The sequence below is a fragment of the Ixodes scapularis genome, unplaced genomic scaffold (assembly GCF_016920785.2).
Source record: "Ixodes scapularis isolate PalLabHiFi unplaced genomic scaffold, ASM1692078v2 PGA_scaffold0__279_contigs__length_252992795, whole genome shotgun sequence".
NCBI lineage: Eukaryota > Metazoa > Arthropoda > Arachnida > Ixodida > Ixodidae > Ixodes > Ixodes scapularis.
In genome coordinates this window covers 124,707,346-124,729,373 of record NW_024609835.1, presented here as the reverse complement: position 1 = coordinate 124,729,373, position 22,028 = coordinate 124,707,346, and the positions used below count along the sequence as shown (strand labels likewise).

The 22,028-nt window shown below is 43.9% G+C and overlaps 1 protein-coding gene across 1 annotated transcript in view; it reads right to left on the bottom strand.

The window, feature by feature from the left end:
- Positions 1–22,028, bottom strand: part of LOC8053961 (enhancer of polycomb homolog 1) — a 98,276-nt gene that overhangs the window by 52,595 nt on the left and 23,653 nt on the right. Inside the window, exons 2-3 of the mRNA XM_029973895.3 lie at positions 20,889–21,048; positions 6,305–6,450 (exon numbers count right to left, since the gene is read on the bottom strand). Of these exons, the coding sequence (XP_029829755.3) occupies positions 6,305–6,450; positions 20,889–21,048 (306 nt within the window). The remainder of the gene's footprint in view (positions 1–6,304; positions 6,451–20,888; positions 21,049–22,028) is intronic.

The following is a 22,028-nucleotide window of genomic DNA, read 5'->3' as shown; positions in this document are numbered from 1 at the left end:
CTTATGCGCAGAAGACGAAAATGAGCCCACTTGCGAGGCGTATAACGTTCACCAACTCGCCCAATTCGCTACCATACAGAAGACTACTACTTATATAGGTCACGAGTAACAACGGTGCCAGTGTGCAGCTCCGAAGGTCATCGGTGGCTCACCGTAGAAGGGCACTGTCACACGAAGGGAACGTGTGGAAACACCAGTACGGAAGGCCAGAAAGCATGTATATCCGTGGAAGAAAGAAGCCTCAATATCGTATTGAATGTTTTATCCTGTTTTCAAAGGTTAACAAAAGCTTCAAAGAGAATTTCAGGCACCGCGTTGTTGCGCATGCACTTTTAGATTTTCGGCATTTACAGCTTTGATTTTTAGGTTTTAGGCAAACATCATTAAGTTTTTTTGTTTTTTTTTTACTTGTTCCTGTTCTTCAAGTAAAGTTTTTAGTTAGGCTTTCATTGCCTAGAGAGTAAGCCACAAAAAACACTCGCCCGCAATTATTAATTTGGGAGCAATATACCCAATAAGCTTAACATAGGTTACAAAAAAGGACTTTTTTTTTACTAAGCTGACGAATTTTAGTGATAATAAATTGATATATGTTACGCACGATCCAACAGCCTCATATAAAAAGAAGAAAAAATATCGGTGAGCCTTTCTCCGCGTATACGCTCAATGGCCGGTGAGCTTTTCTCCGCATCCGCCGGTTTTGCGGTGAGCTTCTCTTCGGTGAGCTAATCTCCGGTGAGCTTTTCTCCGGTGAGCTTTTCTCCGGGATTCGAACAATGGAACCTTCCCGTTTCTCTGCATTCCTATCATTTTAAATTTTCCTCCATCATCGTCGATGATGAAGGCTCGAGGCAGAGCACACAGCAAGAGCTTAAATTCTGTTTTTAACGAAGCACTTAAACTAACAAAAACCTCTATACAAAACTCGGGAAGAAAAAAAAAATCTTGGGATATTTTACAATGGCAGCAAGCCTTTGGCTACAAGACGTGACTGCACGACAAACTAAAAAAACAAAAGAAAACAAACCACGGGATTGACGTTGCGGATGCACTCGGAGACGACTATGTTCCTCTTTCATTTACCTTCGTCTTGGCATTATGTGTAACCATGCCCATTCTCCTCTTCAATTATGTCCTTATTTTTCGCATCCAGGTCAGCTCAGTTTTCCACGTTTAAATAAAATGACCCTATTCCCTGATATTTGCGTACACAGCACCATACAGCCAGCATGAACAAGTTTTTGCCAGTTTCTTTTCCTGTTCGTCTCTTCGAATTAAACTGCCGACATCAAATAGTGCGGTGAAGGTGACTTATGTGGTGAGCTCAAATTTGGGGCATGTCAATACCCCGCAGCGTTGCCAACTCGAAAATAAAAATCCTGCAACAGCCGTCCCGAAAAACCACTAAATTTTGCGACACGAGGCAAGGATGACTTTTTAATCCAATTTAGCACTATAATTAGTCTACAAACAGTATAATAAATAAAATAACTCTCAGATGGAAGCTCTCCGTTTTGACTCGGACCTCGTTTACTCACAGAATGTTCACTGCTACAGCTTGATGTTACCGGACGTGTTGCCACACCTAGAGCTGCTAAATAAGCTAAGCTTCAGAGTTACAATGCTTCGGCCATCAGATGGATGGACGGATAGATGCCAACGGCTGTACCCCTTATAATGAGCAGTAGCTTGCGCCACCTAGCCTTGATGCTTAAACAGTCATGGAAGCAGCATTTGCAGTGATGCAAGACTATTGATAGTACTATCGATTATATCGATAGTCGACTACCGAAAAACTTTCGATTGTACTATCGATAGTTGACTATCAAAAATCTATGGATAGTACGATCGATAGTCGACTATCGGAAAATTATCGCTAATCGACTATCAGAAAACTATCGATAGTCGACTATTGTAAACCTATCGATAGCACCATTGACAGTTTACTATCGATAGTTTTGCGATACTAGTAGTTTACGTCCCTCTCTCTTCTCTTTTTCTCGCTTTTTTTTTTTTTTTTTCAAATGGGACACCAACTAGGCCAAGCACTTACCATCCCAACTTTGATTCAGCTTTCAGTGCTGACGAAGATGGGAGTTTGGGCGAAGAGAGGAGGAAGGGAGGCGAGCGGCAGTTCAGGAACTGTGTTCGCTCCAGTAGTGCAAAACTATCGATTGTACATTGGACAGTATTGATAGTCGCCGGAATCTGACTATTGATAGTAAAAGAACTATCAATAGTACTATCAATAGCCGACTATCGATAGTACAGTTATAATAACTATAACGAGTTTGTTATAACGAGTTATAACAAACTCGTTATAACAAAATGGGATATAACAAACTAATGGATATAAAAAAGCAATCATAATTCCCCTTGTTTGCTAAAAGTGGGAAGAAATGGACAGTGGCTATAACAAACTAATGGTTATAACGAAATAATTATGACCGCTCCTTCAGCTTCGTTATAACGAGGTTTTACTGTACTATCCATAGTCGAGTGTAGAAAAACTAACGATAGTTCTGCGACACTATCGATAGTTTTGGAAAAACTATTGATAGCATCGATAGTTAATTTATCGATAGCTTTGCATCACTAGGCATTTGACCTTTTGTAACAGATTCCGTAGCAGGCAAAATATTGGTTTGGAGCAGCCACTGACGCTTTTGGAGCAGATGCCGACATCTGTTAGCACATCACTTGAGAATGAAAATGTGATTGCATGTCTAAATGAGTTCATTTATGATAGTGATCGAGGGGTCTTCTTTGATACTCAGCATATGACTTATTTCCGCTTGTGATAACAATCGATAAGGCGTAAAAGGAACAGTTTTCTTTAATAGAGCTGTAGTCAGAGCAGGTTTCATTTACAATGGGTATTAAAAGATGGTTGAAAAGTGTATCATAGTGCAACATTTCACTGGGATAAATACTCTATCCCCTCTCCATTTTACACTCAGTAGTTTGTTTAGTCCGTAAATATACATTTTGTAAAATGCCAGCAAAAACCAGCATATCTGCTAACGCGCCCACCAATAAAAATGCGTCCCGTAGGTTTAATGAACCTATCAAGTTCGAGACTCTAATATCATAAACTGCAAAAACAACCACCCGAAACTATAAAAGCCTACACTCAATCTTTAAAGGTGACACTGCTCTTTAGCAGCATAGGAACCAGAGTTACGTCACAGTTCGCTGCTCTTTCGATCAAGAACTGCACCATAACTACCATATTTATTCAAATATATGTAGAGTCGTGTTTCGTTTTATTTCTCTCTCTCTCTTTTAATGCTCAATTTTTTTTTTTATATATTTAGAGGTCAACTTACGTTTAGAACAAAGAAGGGCGACCCGTAATAATCCTGAGCATAATTTGCATGCCTATCGCACTAAGCCAGGCGCTCCCCCAGATCAGTCTCTGCACCTAGCACTCCGGTGCAAAGCGGTGAAGCTCGACGCATGCATGCTGGTGAAAGGTGAAAGTTGACGCAAGTGGCGCAAGTGCCACGGCGCTTTGCAGCCACGGAACGAAAGCATATGGCAGATACAATAATCGAGTGATCTTATCAGGAGTACAAGACGCTGGTTCTGTTTTATCACAGTACCCGCAACCAGCAATCCTACTGCTTTACTAAGTTTTCTCGAGAATCTTAGTTCTTGAGATAGACATCGACTTCAGCACAGGTGTGGCGTAATTCTTAGCAAAAATTACATTTTGGAGCAAATGGTGCAGCACTTCCCTCAGTGCTTAAAACTGCCGTTGCCAGATATCTGAAGCTTTGTCTGAAATCGTAGAAAACGCCTTTCTGTCCTCCAGGAACGTTAGAGCAGTCCGCAACAGAGGAAAACGAAATCGCCCGAGCTTCTAGGCAGCGTGTCTGAAGTTCACGAAGTCGCATTTTAGAATTGTAACCGTGGTCGATTGATTTCGCCCGCTCTAAACTAAAGACCGAAATGGCGGCACCCACAAGATCGGGGAATGCAGCGCCAATACTCCAAGCGTAAATATCCCCTTTAGCCTTATCCACCGACATGCACTTCCATCGTTCCCCCTTTTTCTGTGACGTGTGGTGGCAGCTCAAACGTGCAGCAACCAAATTCGCACGCTTTGCAGAAAGCCCTGCTTTGCAGTGGCGGTACCTGACTCATCCAACGTTGCTCACAACTTTTGATAACCAGTCTTAAAGAAATTTGGGAGCCTACATTCGCTTTTTGTCTTATATCTGCACATAACTCACTGGGCCCATTTCATCTGGCAGATTTGGAACATGCATTCATTCATCCATGCACAAATCGTTCCAATGTTTGTCTCCGCAATATCTCTGTAGCATGACAAATATTACTATCACTGACTATCACTGACCACAATTTTGCTCGGAGTAAGTAAAGATGATAACCCTACAGGACTCTAGCTTACCCCTGACCTTAAGCTATTTATTATGATTCCTAAGTAGAAACTATAGAACATATAACCTCCCGGAGAAAGTTCCCATGTGAGCTAAAACTGCCAAAAAAAAACAACCATCTGCAAAAGAGCAATTTCTTCCAAAAGAACAACACTAAAAACCACTGAACTCTTACAAAAAAACCACTAAAGGGCAGCTCCGCCTCCGCTCAATTCCAAAGATTTTGAGATAATGCGTGATTTCGCATTAAAAAGCACTAGTAAAAGACACTACGTCATTGGCTTCGCGAAAAATGGGACCTATATTGTTAAGTCTAATTTTAAACACGGGCAGAAATAGAAACCGGAACTTGGACTTGAACCGGCAACATTGGCCTCGGGCCGCCATGAACATGGCTATCACGGGGTATGAGATGTTACGCGATTTTCTACGTAAGGACGGGCAGGATTGGGGTGGTGTGTACCAGGCGCAAGTGTCGTCTGCACCGCACTCTTCATCACATTTTGGTGTTTATGAGTATAAGCATAAGTCTGTGCAAGTAGTGTCCGTAGTGTGAACGAAACTCCGAGACAATAATCACGAACGGTGAGACGACGACGCAGTTGTGACGCAGGAGACGGCAGTAACTGCGGGACAACGGCGAGATGGCCAGATGGCTCTCAAGAAGCGCGCTGCGTAGGTGCGTTATGCCAATCACGTGGACACTGCTGAGCACCGAGAGGAAACATTGCTGACGATACCAGTTGCGGTTGTCCGGAGGAGTAAAAACAAGCAAAAAGGGTGAAGATGTTTATCTCAATGTTGGCTACTCCAATGCCATAGCCATGACTTCGCTGTTGGTTGCACCTCCATTCGCCTAATTCAGTGAGCCGATTTCGGCAACTTGACGAGTTGCTAAGTTTGCCAGATCGTTAAACATTTAGACAGAACAAGGTCGTAATATTTTACGTGGTCTTTCTAGGCGATAATGAAGACTGCATTGTTGTTTTTTTTCAAAAACAAAATGAAGTGGACTTGCCTTTCAAGGGAGGACACTACCCAAAAGAGTCAACTTTTGAACCTTTGGCTTAATATGAATGAAATTGACAGTATACACTGGCAGTTATGAGACAGAAAGCAGTGCAAAGTTTTATCAGTGTACATGAATTGTGAAATAAATTAGTCGTTTTTATCAGGAACACACTGACATTGATTAAGAAAACCATCGTTGGAAAACTAATGAAATACCCAAGATTTTTTTTTCTTTAGATATGAAGCAGAATGCCTGAAAGTGCAACTGTGAAAAAAAAAAGTAATTTATTTTATGATCACATTGAACTGAAAAATCAAATTTATTTTCTGCCTTTTATGTCAACAATATTTTAACATTTTTTATAAAAGACATCCACAAAGTAAAAAAACAAAGCCACAGTTGCATTGCCCATTAAATTGCAGTTAGGAAAAATAATCAGTGAGCCTTCACTTTTGTCCCATTACCAAACAATAGTTTTCCTAAAGTGAAATTTAAGTTAAAAAGTGGAAGGGAGAAAAACAAGTTCAAAGTGCTAGGAACTTCTACCTCCTTTTTTATATCACTGGACTAAACATAATTTATAAAATAATAACTATGGAGTGCAAACAAATGAAACTTTCTGAGAATACTCTTTAGATGTTGGTGGATGTATGGCATTTTTCAAAATAAACTTGATCTGTAGAATGCTTCTTTTTTTTTTGGGGGGGGGGGGGGGGGGGTTGTGGCAGCATTGACGGTCTTAATAAAATGTGAAAAACCGCCGATGCAGCGTTCACGCTAAATGTTATCGGCCGACTGTCTCATGCAGTGTAACAACCAGCCACTTGGTGACAAAGTTCACAAACAAGGCGTCCAACCTGGGCTGGAACAAAGGCTGCACACTGACCTGTTGGCCGCTGCCCTTTTCTAACCGGTCCATCATCTCTTCAAACTGATTGTGGTGAATTTCCATCTTCTTCGCTTGCTGGTTGAGCCACTTTTCGTCCTCGGAGTCCATATCGTAGTCGGGGATGTCCTGATCCATCGCAAAGGCTGCAGAGACAAAATAAAACAAAGGCCTGAATCAGACTAAACAAATTGCACATACTGGTGCTACTAAGGTGCCTGCAGATGCTCCATTAAGTCAACAAAGAAATCACCTTCATTTACACCATTGCCAGAGTTGACCTGTAAACGAAGAGACAGCTGCTGGCTAACCGAGAGTGGCAGCTCACCTTTCTACTTGTCAGCTGACACATAATTAATTAAAAAAAAAAAAATACTATTCGCAACCCTTGTATACGTGGTATTCACCAAGCCTGCAGGTTCAATTTTGCCAGAAAGTGCCACCGTCAAGCCACCATCTTAAAGGTTGCGTTTTCAGTTTTTCTTATTTGGCTGGTGAAGCCTGATGGCTCGACACCGTGGTCGGCTGTGTATTAAAGCAATTGCTACAGCTAAAAACGTTTCGTTGATCATAAAAAAGAAAAAAAGAAAAACCTATTGCGGCTTTTTTTTTTTTGCTGCCACTGCAGGAGTTATTAGCACCGCATATTCATTTGAGGGATGGTGAACTGCGTTGTTGGCGGTGTTCTAACCGCTCGCAAAAAAAGCCTACCAATGAAAACTTCACGAAGGTGGCCTTTTTCCTCATCTCAAAAGTGAACACTTGCCAGTGTGAGAACACAGCGACATTAACTTCCAAGAGAAGGGCCTAGTGGTTGTTCCACCGAAACCGGCGCACGGTTATCATCAAGTGTGCTGCTCATTCCACGGGGATCACTCCGTGCCTTGTCAGAAGGCTTGTTACATAAATGAGGTAATTCTTAATATTGGTAACTCTACAAGCAGAAACAGTCTGCCCTTACGCACCATCTCACTGCCTCACAAGGCGATGAGGTCAATGCTGCAGCACCTTGTACAAATAACAATCTTTTTTGCACCAGGAAATCACTTAGCCACATTAATCATTATCTAGGTCATAGAAGTGGCATTTGACCTTTTTGTAACAGCTTCTGGGGAGGGCAAAATATTCCTTTGGAGCACCCACTGATGCTTTTGAAGCAGATGCCATTAGCTGTTAGCACATCGCTTGAAAATGAAAAAGCGATTGCATCACTAAATGAACTCATCTTTGATAATGACTGAGGGTTCCTCTTTGATACTGGAACTTATTAATTATTACCTAATGTAATAGGAATAGATAGAGCGCAAAAGGAAAACAGAGCTTTCTTTATAGAGATAGAAATAAGGCTCTGGTCAGAATAGCTTCCATTTACAATAGGCACTAAAAATGCATTAAAAATGAGTCATAGCACTACGCTTCGGTTGGGATAAAGCTTTTCTCTCTCTTTCCCCCCCCCCCCCCCCCCCCCCCCCGCCCCCCCCCCCTACTTCTACACCTAATAGTTTATTTGGTTTGTGAATATAATTTCTGGGTGATTACAGATAAGATCAACCAAAGGGTGGCTGGTCAACATTTTTAAATCAACTAATGTTTTTGTATGCCATTGTCTGGTGTCTGATATAAACAAACCCACACTTAGTTTTGACCAGAAAAAAAAATTAGGGGACAGGAAAAGTAAGCATGAAGGGGTGGACAGTTGCATTAATGTGCACTGATGGAGGGGGCACGTTTTGAAGTGAATAACTAAAACGATAAAATTTGGAAAATTCTAATACTTTTTAGAAACAAAGCATGGGGAAAGATTGCTTGTCATGTATAGTAATAATATTTATTTACATTATATTTCTTTTTTTAAAAATTGCAAAACATGCCTGGTTGAACGACAAAAAGCAAAATTCGGAGGCCTGTATTTCATTAAATAATTTAATCACCATCATATACTTTTCAAACAGTATTCTACTTATATATGGCTATTACTTAACATATATATTAGATATCTCAGTGATACGGTAGTCGTGATATATTTAGGGAAACATAGGTAAAAATTCAAACAACGAAAAATTTCGATGCAAACTAAAAAAGAAACACCACATTAAATTTGGGTATACTGTCATACTCTATTTCGGCGTTCATTTCTATTAAAAACATGTTGCATTATATGATTGAGAAAGAATACGCAACTCCCCAAAGCAGGGTCCTTTTTCAAAGTCTACACCTAGCACTGCTCTATACGAGAAGTGATTCTGAGTTCCACTTTCATGAAACTAACACAGATCTTTTATATATTTTTATTCAGATGAGGTTATGGTGACACAGACAGATGCACTAGGCTCGCAATGCTGGCTATCACGAGCGCCAGCCTCTGCCAGCGCTCGTGGCTTGGGAGCCAGGGAAATAAAGTAAATGAAGTTGACTCTAACCAAAGCTCTGGTTCGGACGCCTGCATTTTTCCTCCGGCGTTTATAGAACACCGCCGACAAACTGGTGACTCCGGACGTCGACAAAGATGAAGCAGAGTGCTGCTGGCACCTCTTCCAACGGTGACAGAGCTTTCTCCACCGCCCACCTCCGCTTTCCAGCCTTCTGGGCGAAAAACCCTCGGGCCTGATTTTCCCAAGTGGAAGCACAGTTCCACCTGCGGTGCATCACAAGCCAGACCACCCGCTACTACCATGTGGTTTCCACTCTTCCCCCAGAGGTGGCTGATGAGCTGGACGACGTACTGGCGTCTCCCCCTCTTGACGACGCCTACAACTACATCAAGCGGACAATCCTCGCTAGGAAGACGAAGTCAGAGGCTTCAAGGCTACAGCGGCTCCTGAACACAGAGGAGCTCGGCAACTGTCGACCCTCTCAGCTACTTCACGGCATGCGCCAGTTGTTAGGTGAGCAAGCTTCGAACGCGAACAATCTGATTTTACGGGAATTGTTTCTCCAGCGCTTGCCACAAGGCATTCGCATGACGCTTGCACCAGCCACCGATCTTCCACTAGATCGCCTTGCCGAGATGGCTGACTACGTCGCGAAGTATGCTGCGCCTGCACTGTCAAGCGTCACGGATAACTCTCATCAGTGTTCCGACATGCAAGCCCTTCAAGCCCGCATCGACGCCCTCACAACAGCCGTCGCAGCACTCAGCACAGAGAGATATGACTCGCGACGTCGTCGGAGAAGTAGATCCTTTCGATGTCGCAGTCCTTCACAACGACGGACAGATGTTCTCTGCTGGTACCACCAGAAATTCGGTAGCGACGCACGTAAGTGCCAACAGCCATGCGAATGGCAGGCAAACGCTCAGGCCCATCACTAGAGGCGGCAAGTGACGTCGACCCAACAACAAGCCGTCTGTTTTTCGTCACTGACCGAATAACGGGCCGCCATTTCCTGGTCGGCACAGGAGCTCAAATGTGTGCAATTCCATTTACACATGCAGAGAGGCGACGTCCATTGCCCGGTTCGCATCTCGTCGCGGCAAATGGATCAAACATTCCAACATATGGCAGACAATCTCTGACCCTGGACTTAGGGCTTCGTAAGACCTTTCGATGGATTTTCATCATTGCCGACGTGACCTACCCCATCTTAGGCTCAGATTTTCTTTCACACTTCGATGTGGATGTCAGCATGCATCATGAACGCCTTATTGACAGGAACACTCATCTCGCTGTTAATGGCGTGTCCACAACTCTACCTCCCCTTTGCATCCGGAACATCCTGCCTCCTTCGAGATTCTCAGATATTCTTAAAGAATTTCCTGAAATCACGAAGTCGTCCAACATGGCACAGCCGCCACCGCATACAGTGACACACCACCATCGTCACCTCCAGCCCTCCCGTTTTTGCTCACCTTTGTCGTCCGTCTGGCGAAAGCCTGCAAGTAGCACGGCGAGAGTTCGAGCATATGCTAGAACTAGGCATAACTCGACCATCCAACAGCTCTTGGGCATCACCACTCCACATGGTTCTTAAGTAAGACCCAGGGGACTGGAGCCTGTGTGGTGATTACAGGGCGCTAAACACCCATACACAACCTGATCACTACCCACTAACTCACATACACAACTTCGCCGAACACCTGACAGGAACCTCTATATTTCGCAAAATCAACATAGCGAAGGCGTTTCACCACATCCCAATCGAGCCTGCAGATATTCCGAAGACAGCCATCACAACAGCATTTGGCCTCTTCGAGTATGTTCGTATGCCTTTTGGATTGAGAAACGCCACGCAAACCTTTAAGATTTATCCACGAAGTTCTTCATAGACTGCCTTTTGTAGTTGCTTACGTGGATGACTTGCTGATCGCGAGCACATCCCACAAGGAGCACAGAACACATCTGCGCCTGCTCTTCGAACGCCTTCGCGATTACGGGCTTGCAATCAATGTGGCGAAGTGTACCTTTGGTATTACAGCACTGGAATTTTTAGGGCACCGCATCGCTCCCCGATGACGTCGAACCTCTTCAATCTAAGGTGGAAGCCATACGAGACTTCCCACAACCCAAATCTTTAGTAAGCTGCAGGAATTTCTGGCCCTCATTAATTTTCCTCGGCGTTTCATCCCACATTGTGCACAAATCATTCAGCCTCTCACAGACTTGCTCCGAGCTGTGAGCAAACCCTTGCTGATGCCACACTACTTGTGCACGCGTCCGATGTTGCTGTCGGCGCTGTCTTGCAGCAGTACGGCAAAAATGGGTGGAATTCGCTTGGATTTTTCTCACAGAAGCTCAAACCCGTGGAAACACGCTACAGCACGTTTGGAAGCGAGCTCTTTGCAATTTAAGCGACCGTTTGGCACTTCCGGTACTTTTTGGAAGGCAGAGTTTTCCACGTGCTAACTGACCGTAAGCCCCTGATTTACGCATTCGCAGGAAATCACAATTCCTACTCCACCAGAGAAATTCGACACCTCTCGTACATTTCCGAATATACCACTGATCTACGCCATGTCGCCGGAACGGACAACATGCCAGCAGACGCACTCTCACGCATTGATGGTGTTTCAGCACCTCCTGTTGTCAGTTTTTCGGAACTGGCCTCCGCACAATAGGAAGACTCGGAGCAGCAAAAGCTACAAGCGTCCTCTACATCTCTGCAGCTTCAACTCGTCACACTGCCACTCGCCAACTGCGAGCTTGTCTGCGACGTGTCAACCGGTACACCTAGGCCATACATACCCCAACGGTTTCGACAAGCTATCTTCCACTCCATTCATGATCTTAGTCCTTCGGGCATTCGTGCAATGCAACGCCTCGTTACGGCATGATACATCTGGCCCCGGATTAACGCTGACATCCATCGATGGACCAAAACATGCAGCAAATGTCAGCGTTCCAAAGTACTTCGACACACGACACCGTTGCATGCATTTTGACCTCCAGATGCCAGATTTGATCACGTCCACATTGATATTGTGGGACCTTTACCATCGTCAAGCGGTTTCCGATATGTTCTTTCATGTGTAGACAGGTTCATGCGATGGCCGGAAAGCTGTTCCATTCACTGACATAACAGTGGAGACAGTCGCCCACACCTTCCTATCTACGTGGATCGCGCGGTTTGGCTGTTCGTCTACAGTCACGACCGACCGTGGCCGACAGTTTCAACGTAAATTTTTCACGGCCCTGGGTGTACGCCACGTACACACCACTGCATAGCACCCTTCATCCAATGGAATAATTGAACGGCTGCATCACCAACTCAAGGCAGCACTGATGACGAAAGAAGATCGCGCTCATTGGGTTAGCCACCTTCCTCTCGTCCTCCTTGGAATCCGTTCTACTTTAAAGGGAAGCTACGGAGCTTCTTGGAAAAAATGAGTTAGAAGTGAATTCTAGTGTATTTTTACCCCGTGAACCCGAATACCCAAACCATTTGCTGCGTAAGTATTGGTAAACGCGAGAAAAACGTGAAAGACAGTCGCTGCCCGTGACGTCATCGACGGCTCTTTTGGCTGCCCAAGGCTAGGGAGGCGGGGCTTCAGTGCTATTTTGAAATTGCTCGTATGGCTCTACGGCGCGTCGCATTGAAATACAATTTTGATATCTGTCAATCTAAAGGCCAAATGAACGCAATTCAAGCGTTATTTCTCAAATGTAGAAGTGCCCCATCTTCCCTTTAAAAGCAGACATCACTTGCACCTCAGCCGAGCTTGTCTATGGCACTAAGCTCAGCCCGCAGTCGTGGCCGAGTGGTTAAGGCGATGGACTAGAAATCCATTGGGGTCTCCCCGCACAGGCCCAAATCCTGTCGACTGCACAAACATTTTTCTTTTTTTTTTGCCCTACACGAGCATGTGAGCTCACGAGCACGATCACGAGCAGGAGCATCAGCAACATCGATGTGAGCACGGATGCCGGATGGACAAGGCTAGACCCTAAGGAGCTTCGCCCCTAAAAGGAAGTTGACTCTAGCCAAAGCTCTGGTTCGGACGCCTGCATTTTTCCTCCGGTGTTTATAGAACACCGCTGACAAGGTCATTGATAACTAGAGCCATACCCTTCTCTATACTCACAAAGCCTGGCAGTTCAACGACAGAGCCATAGAGTGTCCGGTCGCAGATCTGGAGAGCGAGAATCTGGTAGCACAGGAGCATCAAAGAGCCATTCTCGGGGAACCTGGATGTCAGCGCACAGCTTTTGCAGCGGCGAAGACCCGAAACACTCTTGTTCACTTGGGAGAAGTATGTTTTGGCGTCTCGCTGCAGCGGGGCACCAGTCACCCGGCTCCCGTCTCCCCTCATCCGTTGTCTGCCACTCTACCTTTTCCATTTTGGCGGCCGCTTCTCGTGGCGATTTGCCAGGCTTTGTCAATATATAGGAGGCTATGCTAGAGCAATCGGTCACACACTAGAAGTGAGGAGAAGCTATATACAGCATTTTACATACAGAGTACATAGAGGTACCATATTAAAGACTAGTAGTTCGAGAAGAGATGATGCAGTGTGAAGTTTTACTTTCCAGTATATTTTATATATAGAATGAAAGAAATAACTTTACTTCCACACAGAAAAATATAGATAGAAGAAAAAAATTGTTTAGGTTGGCTATATGTTTCTAAGTACGAACAATTTCAGGTGAGGAGTGCCACTGCACCTGCCTGGAGCAACTCTGGTACTTTCGGTGTACGAATGGATCCTGGCAAGCCAAGATATTTTATCCTGCGCGAGGATAACATTTTGTGTCTCTCGCATGGTGAACGGATAAAGATTTTAGGCAATGACCAGCTAAAGCAGTAGGTTAAATACCTTACTAAGAAAAGTGTGATAAATAAGATGTCCCTGCATTCAAAATGAGCAGTACTTGGGGAATCGAATTTGGCACTTTGCGCTAAGGCTTTCCTTGTTGTATCCATTTAATAAAGTTTCTTCCAAAACGATCTGACTGTCCGTGCTACGTATACGTCACAAATCAAAGCGCGCACCGTCAGCCACTCTCCTTTTTTTTGTTCACAATACCGAACAACCTTATTTTCGTCCAGACACACAAGATGCACGCCTTTCAGTTTCTCAGATAGAATGCTCACCATTGTCCTGGCCGTCTGAATTGCATTTCTTGAACATTCCTTCAGATTGTTCAGCGTGACCTGGTTTTTAACGAGTCCACCAACTCCGTCACATGCATTTATCCCATGTCCAGATGCAGAGAATAACCACTGGGCTTGTGGGCAATCGTTCTGTGCAAACTGGTAAAGCTGATAGCGACTTTTAAAATGTCTGGCAGCCCCGTCACTTACATATGTCACGTACGAGTATACTGCAACATTGTCGTCAACCCACTTTTTCACTTTTTCTAGAGCCAAGCAAGCGTGAGCGGCGGCGTGATATAGGTCCTCACTGATGATGGCAAAGCTGTTTGTAGATTTTCTTGTCGTCACTACACATGTAAATATCTAAACTTTTCTTCTTTTTTTGTTTCTTTTTTTTCAGTGGTTTGCTTGAATTTGGCCAGGACTGCTTTTCATCGTAGATCGCTTTACCTTGCGTTTGTCGGATATGGTTGTGAAATATCCAACTTCCAACCGTTCACTGAACGACTTTTAGAAAAGTCTCAGGATCCAATGTTTTTTTTCACAAGGTTACTGGGCTCCCATGCTGCAAGAACAATCTCTTCATCCTCTGGGATATAAAGTTCCTGAAGTGTAAGAGACTGGCCTTTTGGGCAGTGATCACAGTCTCCTTGAAAACACAGACTTGTTAGTGGGTTGCACAGAAATGCTGAGTTCATTTCACCAGTGTTGAATGTTGAGCCTGCAACGTTCTCTAGAGCAGCAATACAAAGGTAATAATTGGCACAGCACACACAAAACATACTTTCTGGTGTGAAATACATCTGACCCACCTAAAGCATGAGGAATAAAATTTCGTTAGCCCAACGCCGGAATCAGGATGCTTGTCTTTGTATACACGAAAGGCCTCTGGGATTGAGCGTGCTATGAAGCCGCTCAAACGTTTTCTCCCAGTTGAGCATGACAGAGATGACGTCCTTCTGGCTGGGACTTTGCCACGAACATTGTATCTTTCATGAAGTACTCTAGGGCAGCAGACACGTTCTCAGGGCTCGCCTTGCACCTCGTTTAAGGACCCAGCTGATACCACACGCCATGCTTTTCCTTGAGTTTCCGGGATTCACTCAAGAGGTACATCGATGCCTGTGGAATCATATTCTGAACCTCATTCTTCGTCAGTGTTGACAGCAGGCGAGTAAGCAGTTGACAATGTTCCCAGAGAGAGGTGGTGGTTTCAAAGGCATACCCGAAAGTTGTCCACCCACTCAGTGCATGTGGAGCACGTTGGTTCCGGTGACACCGATGGTGCGTCTCTGTCGTATGCAATACGTAGCCTTGAACATACTTACTTGACAGCAACCTGCTCCAGTCCTGTCTGCTTTCTTTTGACATAGGCAGGCCTATTCCGACTTCTTACGACGCTTAGTTGTCATAGCGGCAACACATCCATAGGTAGTATGCTGCGGTTTAGATCTTCTCTTTCTTCAGCTGGCACAAACATGTCAGAGCATGGCTCTGAGCTCTGCATCAAGATCTCCTTAGTGATGTGGATGAAGCAATTGTAGCAGAAGTAGTCCGTCGCACTCACTTTGGTGGAAAAGTCAGGTGGAAGAATTTGCTTCAAAAGAGTTAGGTCCAGTTTGCCAACACTTGGTGGAAGAATTTGCTTCGAAAGAGTTTACGTTCAGCTCGCCAACACTTTGAAAATTCCTCTGCTTTGGTATACTCTTTTTGTGCCTGCAAAAGTAATCTGCACAAAACACTCGTTCGGAGCTCCAGAACGTCTTCATAACGTATACATAAATAATCGAAATTAAACTCAAACTGATGGCCCATAATTAATTGCCAAGTGAAACAAATGTTGAATGGACAAGTGACAAGTCCGAGGCTGAGGAGCTCACTCCCTGCAAACCAGCGGCACAGCCAGAGGAGACCCCAGGAAAATGGAAGATTTGGGGGGAGGGGGGGTGCAGGCCCCACGGGACCCCATTGGATACATGCCTGCCTCCCAGGTCGTACCCAACACAACGTTTATTACGGCACATGGATGTGTTAATACTTCAAGATTTATAGTTTCTACCATTTTGACGAAGTGAATCGAAAAGTACCTATAAGAAGTAACTTCACTTAGTTACAAGTTCCTGGAAAATGTACCTAGAATACAGATACAGATACTGAGAAATGAAAGTACCTAGGTTTGTACCTCAGGTACAACAAAAGTACCTAGATATTGATTTTCAGTTACTTGTACCTAGGTACGTTACCACCCTGCTAGTCACAGAGCACTATCTTGCGGAAAGAAAATGCTTGAATATGTTTTTATTCTAGATATAAGTCAGGGATTTATATGAGAGAGAGAGAGATGGAGATACAGGGGAAGAGAGAGGAGCATATAGTGGCCCAGGACAGTAAAGTAAACAAAGTTCCCCGTGGCCAAAGGCTGCATGATCTTTTTGTCAGATCACTAGTCCATATTATGATACCTCTATGTATGCAGTGGTTTCTCCTCACTTTTACTGCGTGAACGATTGCTACAGTTATCAATGGCCTCATCTGAATAAAAATATATAAAAGATGGGTGTTAGTTTCATGAAACTGGAACTCGGAATAACTTCTCGTATAGGGCACTGCTAAGTGTAGGCTTTGAAAAAAGACCCTACTTTTGGGAGTTATGTATTCTTTTTCAATCATATAATGCAACATGTCTTACATAGAAATGAATGCCAAAATAGAGTATGACAGGGTACCCAAATTTAAAAAAAATCGAAGGTGGCGTTTTTTTTTTTTTTTTTTAATTTGCATCGGAATGTTTTGCTTGATTTTTTTTCCATGTTTGCCAAAATATATGACGACAACCGTATCACTAAGATATCTAATATATATATATATATATATATTAAATAATAGCCATATGTAAGTAAAATAGCGTCTGAAAAGTATATGGTGGTGAATAAATTATTTCATGAAATACAGGCCCCCGAATTTTGCCATTTGTCGTTCAAGCAGGCATGTTTTGCAATTTAATGTAAATTGTAAGTAAAAAGAAATATAATGTAAATAAATATTATTGCTATATATTACAAGCAAGCAGTACACATACATTCTTTCTAAAAAGTATTAGAATTCTCCTAATTTTACTGTTTTAGTTAACGCTTTAGTCCACCTCTATACCTTACGACTTTTCCTGTACCCAAATGTTTTTTCTGGTCAAAACAAAGTGTGGATTCGTTTATACCAGACACCAGACAATGGCATATAAAAATATCAGTTGATTTAAAAATGTCAACCAGTCACCCTTTGGTCGATCTTATCTGAAATCAGCCAGCAAAAACCGGCATATCGGCTAACACATCTACCTATAAAAAAAAGTGCCTCTCAAATTCGATGAGACTACCAAACTCAAGACCTTAACATTATAAACAGCAAAAACAAGCACCCACAAAGATTAGGAAAACCTACACTTGCGCTTTAAAGGGACACTAACACCCACCAAAAGTTTGTTTTTAATTTTTTGCCAGGCGATTCATAATGGTGTCGGAAGACTACCTAATTAATATACTGCTACAGAGTCACGTATATTTTTAATAAAGCCAAAAAACGCAACTGCTTGAAACCGAAACTTTTGCATGGAGGTCAGAGAAATATAGAGGATGAGAGACTGTCAAAAGTCACGTGGCTACAACCAACTGTGCGCTTTTCTGTTTTTTTCCACGCGCAGCAGACGAATTGTGTTGTGGGAATTGTTTGCCGCGCTATTCCTTTCGAGTTATGTTTGATCCGCTCATGGTTCTGTACTTCAAGATGAGTTGTTTTGTACAGTGAAGTGTTGGAAATTAGTAGTGAGTAATGCCCGTGTTGAATTCCCATGATCGGCTCCGAAAAGAATACCCCCAAGATGTTGCTTGAAGAGCTGCTTCACATGTCCTGCATCTGAAAGCAGCATTGTGCAGCAGAGTCTGCACAAGTTTCCGAAAGATCAACTGCAATTCCCTTAGGACTATTACGGGCACCTCGGAAAGCAGACGCTACCCAATTTACATGCTCCTTGCATTTTGTGGAAAGTGACCACATTGAGTTCGCAGGTGCCAAAAAAGGAATCCCATACCACTTATTTCAGCGACATTTCATCCACAACTTTTGTTTTTTTTCAGTGATAATTGTAAAAAAAAAAAAAAAAGAAACGTAAAACATAGCAAAATGTATGACACAAAAAAAAAAAAAAGGTACGCCCACGTTAGGGATTGAACTTGTGCCTGCTGTGAGGCAGACGTCTTTCCACTGAGCTACTGAGAGAACTCTCTCTCTCTCGTTCGTAATAATGCAGCCGGTCGACTGTATGTCGGAAGTTTGCTGCCGATTTCCCTTCAATACATGCACTCCCGGCTCGAAGTCGGGGAGCACCATGCATTGGCCACATTCGCACCTAGTAAAGAAATCATACTCGTGCATATTCAACTCGAAGTACGCACTTCGTGCTTGATGCTTGTGCAAGCGATGTCTTCAGCCACAAGAAGGAGCGACGGCTCGGCAACGTCTTCGTGCATTCGGCTTGGTGGTTGGGCGTGTCGTACGGAATGAATACCAATTCTTTTGACAGGTCCAAAATTTCTCTTTAGAAGGAAGACAAAATTCGCTGGTACCGCGAACGACAGTTCTGAAGTAGAGGTCCCACGCCCGCCGTCCACTGCCATCCGCGAGTCCCACAATACGCAAAACGACGCCATGTTGAGAATTATGCAGTGAACACACAATATTCTTCCGGTTGTATGTGCAACCTTTTTTCAATCAACATATTGGCAGCTCTTTGGAAGTCACAAAAAATGGGTTTCATATTTTTTTTTATATTTTAATATTGACTGTGTGCCTTCAATGACTCACGACTTTGATTAAATTTGGGAGTCGTGTCTAGAAAACGGCCCAAGACCACGAAAAAGAGAGTGAGCACGACTCTAACCGGCCAGTTTTCGATCAGCGGTTTTCGAGCGAAAAAAAAACAAAGTTCGAGTCGCAAATTCTTTTCTGGGTAGTTGGGCTCTCATATGTCATGCGAGCCCAACTTTTCGCTCCCGACAACGCCGACATTGTCTGGAAATTTAGACGCCAGTAATCAACCCACCAGTGCATTAAACGACTAGCGCGGTTGGCGAGCGATTTCAATACTTCGTTTCACCTAAGTTAAAGCGCACCCAACACTACGAGCCAATAGGACCAACTCGAGTCACTGGATGTTCCAAGAGTGCCAAAAACTTCCAAGCTTCGTTTCGGAACTGAGTCACGGCGCAGCAGTCGCACTCCAACCCATCCCCAATATGCAGTCGAAGCGAAGCGCGTACTGTGTAGCGTTCGTTTTCGTGTGAGCTCTTCAATTTACTTTCCTTGTCTGTGTCAACGCTGCTTTGTTTTGATAAAAGTTCTTTCCTTCGTTCCGAGAGGAACGTGACTTCTTCCTCGCTGTCCCCATCTCTCTCTCTCTCTCGCCTCGAAACACATCAAAGTGTTAGGCTTAGTGTCTGAGGAGTAGAGAATGAAACGCAACACTAGCGCAGCCGGAGCGAGTGAACATGCCAGCAATCTTCCTTGGCAAACCAGATTAGCAGCTACTTGATATATATATATATATATATATATATATATATATATATATATATATATATAAAAAAAAAAGGAACAGAAAATTAATGCACCTTCTGTTTGGTCCTCACTCATTGATGCCCAGCGCTCCCACCCATAACGTACCCGTCATAGCCATGGCAACGCGGAAACGTTTTATATATGTTTTTATGTTGCCAAGGGCCCATCCCCAAAATGGCCAACTGATAACTTCCACCACGGGCAAGAGCACCGCCAATCAGAACTGGAATCTGTGGGGATTGACTTCCGGTAAGCGGGTTGGATGGAATTCGGTACTCTGGGAACATGCAGTGACTCTAGGACCAACCAAAACAGTATCGAAGTGTGACATCATGGCATTCCTCTATTTTCCTTTACATGTTCTTTCATTGGCTAAAGTGGATGTCCCGTAACTTTTCTTGTATGTCTGTTTGAGCCTTCGACTATCCAAGATGAAACAAACTAGAGGGTGAGTAGAGATGCAGTGAAATACATATTTGTACTGTTTTCCTTTCCTCGTACTGCTCCAAATATTAGGGTCAACGAATAATTAAATATTTTCTTGTTTTTTTTTTCTTTGCCCATCTTGGCGCAGGTGTGGCATTATTCTTAGCAAAAGTGGCACTTGGCGCAAGATGTGGCCGACTTTCGTTCATGGCATAATTTGGCACAAATGGTGCAGCACTTCCATCAATGGATCACCAACTAACGCGGGAAGCTGCACGGTGCAATTGTGCAGAGAGACGATCAACGTGGACATGACGCAGAGCAACACGCATCAATGGCCCCAGTGGCCGTGTACGCTAACAATAAAACAAGCAGAAAATGATCCAATTGCACTACAAAAGCGCCAAAGTAGAAACAGAACCTTGAATGTCACAAGACACCTTGAAACCTATAAAATTTCGGCAATCCTGGCTTACGTCCAACACGGGCAAACGGCAGGCACAGTACCATGCAGAACGAGAGAGAGAGATTTCAGAAGTAGAAACAGAACCTTGAATGTCACAAGACACCTTGAAACCTATAAAATTTTGGCAATCCTGGCTTACGTCCAACACGGGCAAACGGCAGGCGCAGCACCATGCAGAATGAGAGAGAGATTTCGGAAGTGGCGGCCGCGACGCTTGATGCCAATGCACCTAGCAAGTGGCATCGAGTGAATACTACAGCCTGATGCAGGTTAACAAACGTAGAACAAGTCCCTTCTGCCCTTTGCCGCCCAGCAGAGCGAATGCCGGAGAGGAGGCCCAAGTCACTCCTCACCTTCTCTTCAGCATTCACTCTGCTAATCTGAAAAGATGGAAGGGCTTCGCGAGAGCAGGCTTTTCTCAACCTGCGACAGGGTAAACATAAGCTTATGTATGAACAAAGCCAGTCCAGTTCAACAAAACTGAACACGCAATTTCAGCAAAGGTGCATAAACTGGCCATTTTATATGATGTCGAATGCATGTGCTACTCACGTTGCATGTGAATGAGTTGCCTGGACAGCTTGTAATTTGGGGGGTAGAATGCGTCAAATACATCATCTCCGATGGTGTACACTTCGGGCGTGGGGATGACCAGCTCTCCTGTGTGACCAAACGCTTGCTGTGCGGAGATGGCACGCTGCAGGTGATGTTCCTGTGAGTAAGGCAAGCGTCGTTTCTTTTTGAGTCACGGGTGCCATCATGACGGGAGATACAAGTCCAGCTGAGCAATCTGACCGATAGAGCAGTCGGTCCACTGGCCATGCTCAGAAATCTCACAAGAATGTGTAAATGATTCACATTATGTTCTGATCCATGGGTATGTCACTGCACACCTCAAATTGTAAACAAATTTGCCATTTGTGAACTCCCTGTTAAGCTGTAGTGCCTCCATCATCTTGAGACATTTTAACAACTACTAGTGTAAACACTATACCAACATTATGTTTGTATTTTGTGTTCTGTGTATTGGTTAGTTACTTATCCATTCTATAATGTATAATACTTCTGCAATGGCGGAGGCAAGGCATACAAAAGTACACTTCATCAAGCACATCCGGTCGTGTCGCGTCAATATGGGCCCCGTTAATGTGAATACCTGCTATGGAGACAACATTTTTGGGGATGAATTGGGTAAATACACACATTTTTGTTTCACTGTTACAGACAACCCACTTTATGAACGCTTTTTGGGGGTATGGAGGTGTCCGTATTAATGAGGCATCACTGTTAAATGCCTTTTAATCAGAGCAGTGGGGTCTGTCATGATTTATGCCCCTTGGGCATGCATGAATAAAAAAACAACCACATCTCCACGTGGTGAATGATGTTGATTGGGGCGAAGCTCTGGTGGTGCTTGTCTGCATAGACGCTGAGCCACAGCATGCCAAGCCTTTCGTTCGTTTTCATCCATGTCACGCTGCGGTCAAATGCTCAAATGCGTATATAACCAGGTTCCCATACCACACACTCTCTTTCTTCCATGGATGAAAACAAACGAAAGGCTCGGCATGCTGCGGCTCACTGTCTACGCAGACAAGCACTACCAGAGCTTCGCCCCAATCAACATCATTCACCATGTGGAGATGAGTTTTTTTTGTTTGTTTTTTTGCCCTACACGAGCACGGGAGCACG